The sequence below is a fragment of the Pseudophryne corroboree genome, chromosome 3, assembly GCF_028390025.1.
Source record: "Pseudophryne corroboree isolate aPseCor3 chromosome 3, aPseCor3.hap2, whole genome shotgun sequence".
Classification (NCBI taxonomy): Eukaryota; Metazoa; Chordata; class Amphibia; order Anura; family Myobatrachidae; genus Pseudophryne; species Pseudophryne corroboree.
The window spans coordinates 351,523,225-351,528,471 of NC_086446.1; the positions used below are offsets into that span (position 1 = coordinate 351,523,225).

Here is a 5,247-nt window from a genome sequence, read left to right on the forward strand (position 1 = left end):
ACAAGAAAATCACCCAAAACACCCCAATAGTGGCATATAAGATAGCAGAACAGTATTCAATGCTTGTAATGGTTATAAGCAAAGTATTGGATGTACTTAAAAGAATCATATATAGCAAGTGATTTTCACTATTTTGGAGTACAGGAAAATGTATGTGAAGTGATTTTTCCAGTGTTTTTATATGTTTGTAAAATGACGGAAAACACTTTTGGCTCCCATCTGCAAGGTCAGAAAGTCCATTCGCATCAGTGCAACACCTCAACTAACATGTCCCACATCTGTTAAGCTATTTAGGAGCCTTTCTAGAGATATATCCACCAGAAAGCGGACATGTCTTTATTGGACAAATACTGTAATACTATTTAAACGCCTCCAAGTGCATGATCATTCATTGGGAGTTTGTACCAGAGATTCAGCATGGTTTCCTGCCATTTTTACATTAAAATAAGGATGTTCCCGGCCTTTTTTCCTGCTCAGACACAGGATTTTGCTCTGACCATTGTTGGAAAGTTTGGAATTGAATTGCAAAAAATTGTGGAGATGACTTTTGCCTGCATTTTCATTTTGCATAGCTAAATTCCAGGCACATGTCACTTAACTGACTCTTCTTCATGGATAGTAATGTAGTGCCCCATATTACAGTCATGCCGTCAAACATGAGCCTAGATGATGTCGAACATCTTAGTATATGTTGTCATAATTGCCGTATTCGCCATTTCACAATTCCTCTTATTGCTTCTTACAACATTTTATATTTATTCCAGGCAATCCGAGATGGAGTAATTGAGGCCAGTATTAACCACGAGAAAGGCTATGTCCAGTCTAAGGAGATGACTGATATATACTCTACAAGAGAGCCCCAGCTGGCCTTCCACCAGCGTATTTCTTTCTGTCTAGATATACACAATATGTCCGTTAAGGTAAGGTCAGAGGGAGGAGACACTTGTGGTGAAATGGTCAGATGCTCCAGTGCAAAGCTGATTCATAATGACCGCTTCCTTGTAAGTTGCTATGAATGGCTACACTGTGAAGCGGTAAAAAGAAAAAAGTTTATGTGGTGTACACTTGTAGAACCTGCATCTCTTGGTGTCTCATATCATTGGTCTCAATGGTTAATGCTAAACGTTTATGAAAGTGATTGTCCGGCCATTATAAACAGTGTCAATTATTTTATACTTTTTGAGAAGATTTACTATAAAATATACGCTATGTTTTTGATGGGAAACAAATTATATATTTCACACATTATTCTTTCTTTTCTTTAAAGGCTATGCGCTTCCCTCCCAAATCCTACAACAAAGACTTGGAATCTGCAGAGGTGAGAATCAGAGAAAAAACAATGACATGATGTGAGAAGGGCTTGTGTGTGTTTAGATTGGGATCGCATCAGCTGGATCATTATTTAAAGCTGTCACGCTGCTGTCTGATACTGAATGCTATACTGTATTATATGTCCAGATTGATTGTACTACAGGCTGTTTGTACCTCTGAACACATCTGCAGGATTTGTTTCAGAAATGTGCATGATTTACTTTGTATTCTTTACTAGCCTTTTTTTTTCTTTTTTGTTACTTTGAAGTTATTATAACTCGTAACGATGTTTACCTATGACTGCTGCACAGTTTAGTGATCAGCGTGTTCTCTCTGCTATACTGTATGTTATAAGATACAAGTTTATACAGAAGCATGGACAGGGAAATAACAAGCATTCCTATTCAGGCGCTGCACTGTGCTGCGTTTCCTCAGCAGCTGTTTGGTAGTAGGGGTAGGCAGCCCCCAAACAAGAAGTGGCACAAATTAATACATGTAAACAGCGCTTTTGTGGAAGGAATGGTTGTCCGTACGTCACCAGATAGAATAGATTAAACCCTTGTTTATTATATTCTATATCATGCACATGTATAAAAATTCAATTGCATAACACTAGTAAAAAATAAATAAATCCATACAAATATAGATATACCCATTGTCTCACTTACACGCCAAAATGTGGATTTTAGCAGCATTCAGTCAAAAGTTCTGTTCGTATTAAAAACTCTGGATGATTACGAGAGTTCCTTTAGGAGTCAAATAATATGTCCAGCTAGGTTACCGCTGATTACAAGGACCCAAATCAACACGAGTGTGGTGACTATGCTATGCTGGATATATTTGACACATACAGGAACTCTTGTAATCATCCGTTCAGAGGTTTTTATGAGGAACACTACTTTTGATTCAATGCTGCTAAAATCCCTATTTTGATGAATAAGTGAGACAACTGAGGAAAGGAGTATATTTATAAGTTTATATGGAAGCATTGTTTAAATACTCCCGTATTGATGTTTAAGCACAAATTATAGCTGACTTCTGATTGGTCGGATACAGCTGTCATTTCACACAGTGTTAGGCTCCTCATTTCTTGTATGTTTCCTAGGGATTCGGTCAATTTTACCTACAGTCAAAATACTGACAACCATTGACCGATGGTCAAAAAGTCGACATTAAGTTTTTCAGGATTTTTTCATTAAAACCGACTTGCTCATACTTTACCATCCCAGTGGACCTGGAGGGGGAATATAATAGTGTGCCGAGCGCAGCGCGGCACCGTGCCCAAAGCATGGCGAGCACAGTGAGTGGACGCAGTACACTTATATGGTGTCTGTGTCGACGTACACACAAAAATACACTTAAAAACTCATGTCGACTTTTTGACCTGTCAACCTTTTAAATGTTGGGGTTTTGACCTTGTGGAGATTTTGACCATCAGTCAATTGTTGGTATTTTGACCTTTGGGATTTTGATTGTAGGTATGTTTCCTACTATTGATGCACAACCGCAGAGAACTGCAGCTGTATAAAAGAACCACCAAAGGTGCAAAACACAGATAACAATTTTTTCCACCACCCTAGTAGACAATGTGTTTATTCAGTTACATTATTATGTTTGCTCAGAGAAGTCTTTTAAAGTTATTTAGGTGAATTTTCAGTTAGCTTTTAGTTTTGAACTGCCCTATTGTCTTTCTCCACAGGAGAGGCGTGAGAGAGAGCAGCAGGATTTAGAATTTGCTAAAGAAATGGCTGAAGATGATGATGATGGATTCCCATGACCCTTACTTTAACTATGCTTCACATTTATGTTTTGTTTATATCAGGGTTTTATCCGGTTTTGGTTTCATACCTACATGTGCAACTACTCCCTCCCTACCCAATAAGCATTTTATAAACAGCCAGAAGTGCATGTCCGTTCAATGGAGAATTGGTAGGTTTCTCATATACACTGTGACGGAACAAAGCCACCATTTCCTCCATTATAATGTATTTATGGACTCAATCCAACTAGCACCCACTATTGGGCCTAAAACTTTGGGTTTTTTCCTCACCTTAGCCCCTTCATTTAGCCTACACCTGATGTCATTCTCTTTGTGTTCAGTTTATCTACACAAGGAAGGACATGGACAATTTTTTGCCAGTCAATTTAATATCCCCACTTCTACCATTATATTGATAAAATTATATGTGATTTCAAATGACCAGGTGTTATTAACGTATAAACAGGATCTTGTACATCTAATTTTTTATTTTAATGCACAGGACTGTAACATGATGACACTCATTAAGTTTTTGTTTTGCTCTTTAGTAATTCATTAAAGGCTGTTTCTAACCAAATTGGTTTCAGCTATTTTTTTGTTTGGGGATCTTGCCTGATATTTGTGTAACGAACAGAAGCATTATGTCAGAACACGTGCTGTCTGTATCAACATATGTATCAAATGGGGCATTTTTTCTCTATCACCCATAGGGGACGCTGGAGTTCAGTACTATGGGGTATAGATGGGGTGATCAGGTGAGCCGGCACTTCAGATTTTTTTTCAATGTGTGTGACTGGCTCCTCCCCCTCTATACCCTTCCCCAGACCAGTTTTAGAAATGAGAAAAAGTGAAGTGGAGTATACAGCACTGAATGCTACAGAATGGATCTTTTGTATACAGGATTAGCTGTATGATCTTCACACCGAATGTATGTTGTCAAGGATAAATCAATTCACCTGATACACCGTCCTTGCTGTGTCTTTCTCCATTAAAATGACACTTACTTTTTGGTGAACGTCACCTATGTATTTAAAGTAAGTGTCATTTTAATAGAGAAAGACACTGCAAGGACCGTGTATCAGTCGATTTGATTTATCCTTGACAACATAATTTGGTGTGAAGATCGTACAGCTAATCCTGTATACAAAAGATCCATTCTGTAGCATTCAGCGCTGTATACTCCACTTTTTCTTGTTTGTACATGCCACTGGTGTAGGTGTACACTTGGAAGTTGAGTTAGTCTCCCTTTCAGCAGCTATCTTTTATTTTACATTTAGTTTTAGAAATGTGCTTCTATGGCACAGCTTTGTGACTTTCTACATAATTTTGGGGTAGTTGAGAGAGACGGACACAAAAGCAAAATGCATTAAAAAAAAAATGGATGCGTTCATAGACTATATATGGGGAGATGTACTAAGCTTGGCAAGTGATAAAGGGGGATATGTATTAATCCTTGTGGAGAGAGAGAAATTACCAAACAATCACCTTCTAACTGCCTGAAAAAAATGACAGGAGCCAAAAGGTTGACGTCTCTTGCCAATGTTTAATGCATCTCCCCACTGATGTGAAAGCTGAGGAGAAAATGGAAAGAAAAATGTACATGGAGAAGATAAGAGCTTTAAGTTGGGGAAAAAAAGACCAATGGGTCAACAGTTAGGGAAGACTGGTAGTGGACAACAGGCAAGTGGATACACATAGGAGAACGTTACGAGACCACCTGAAGAGAAGCTGAAATGTCAATAGAAATAGCTGGGGACAAGGTAAGTAGTTTGTGCGAGATGCATGTTTATTAGTTGTGGAGGACAACTAGGTAAGTTTTATTTATTTTTTAAGTTACACCCCTTGTCTGACTCCTAAGATTTTCCAAAGCTGGAAAAATACAGGAAGGCACATTATTTCTCTAGCATCCATAAGGGATTTTGGGGGAATCTAGTACGATTGGGTGTAGACGGGGTCCAAAGGAGCCAGTGCACTTTACAATTTCTTCACTGGGTGTGTTGGCTCCTCCCCGTAATGTACCCTCCCACAGGCAGTTTAGAAAAAAGTGCCCTAAGGAGAGGATGCACATCTCTGAGCTCCAGAGAGTTTTCTTCATTTTCTTTTCAACTTTTATTATTTTCGGTATGCTGTCCGGGCAACAGCATACCTGCACCGTGGGAGTTGGGGATGGGGGGATT

At 38.7% G+C, this 5,247-nt stretch overlaps 1 protein-coding gene across 1 annotated transcript in view; it reads left to right on the forward strand.

Moving 5' to 3' along the window:
* The window catches only part of PSMD3 (proteasome 26S subunit, non-ATPase 3), a 22,541-nt gene extending 18,894 nt beyond the window's left edge, over window positions 1-3,647 (forward strand). The window contains exons 10-12 of the mRNA XM_063959757.1: window positions 765-920; window positions 1,268-1,318; window positions 3,011-3,647. Coding sequence (XP_063815827.1) covers window positions 765-920; window positions 1,268-1,318; window positions 3,011-3,088 — 285 coding nt within the window. The 3' untranslated portion in view covers window positions 3,089-3,647. The remainder of the gene's footprint in view (window positions 1-764; window positions 921-1,267; window positions 1,319-3,010) is intronic.
* The last annotated feature ends 1,600 nt before the right edge of the window (window positions 3,648-5,247 follow it).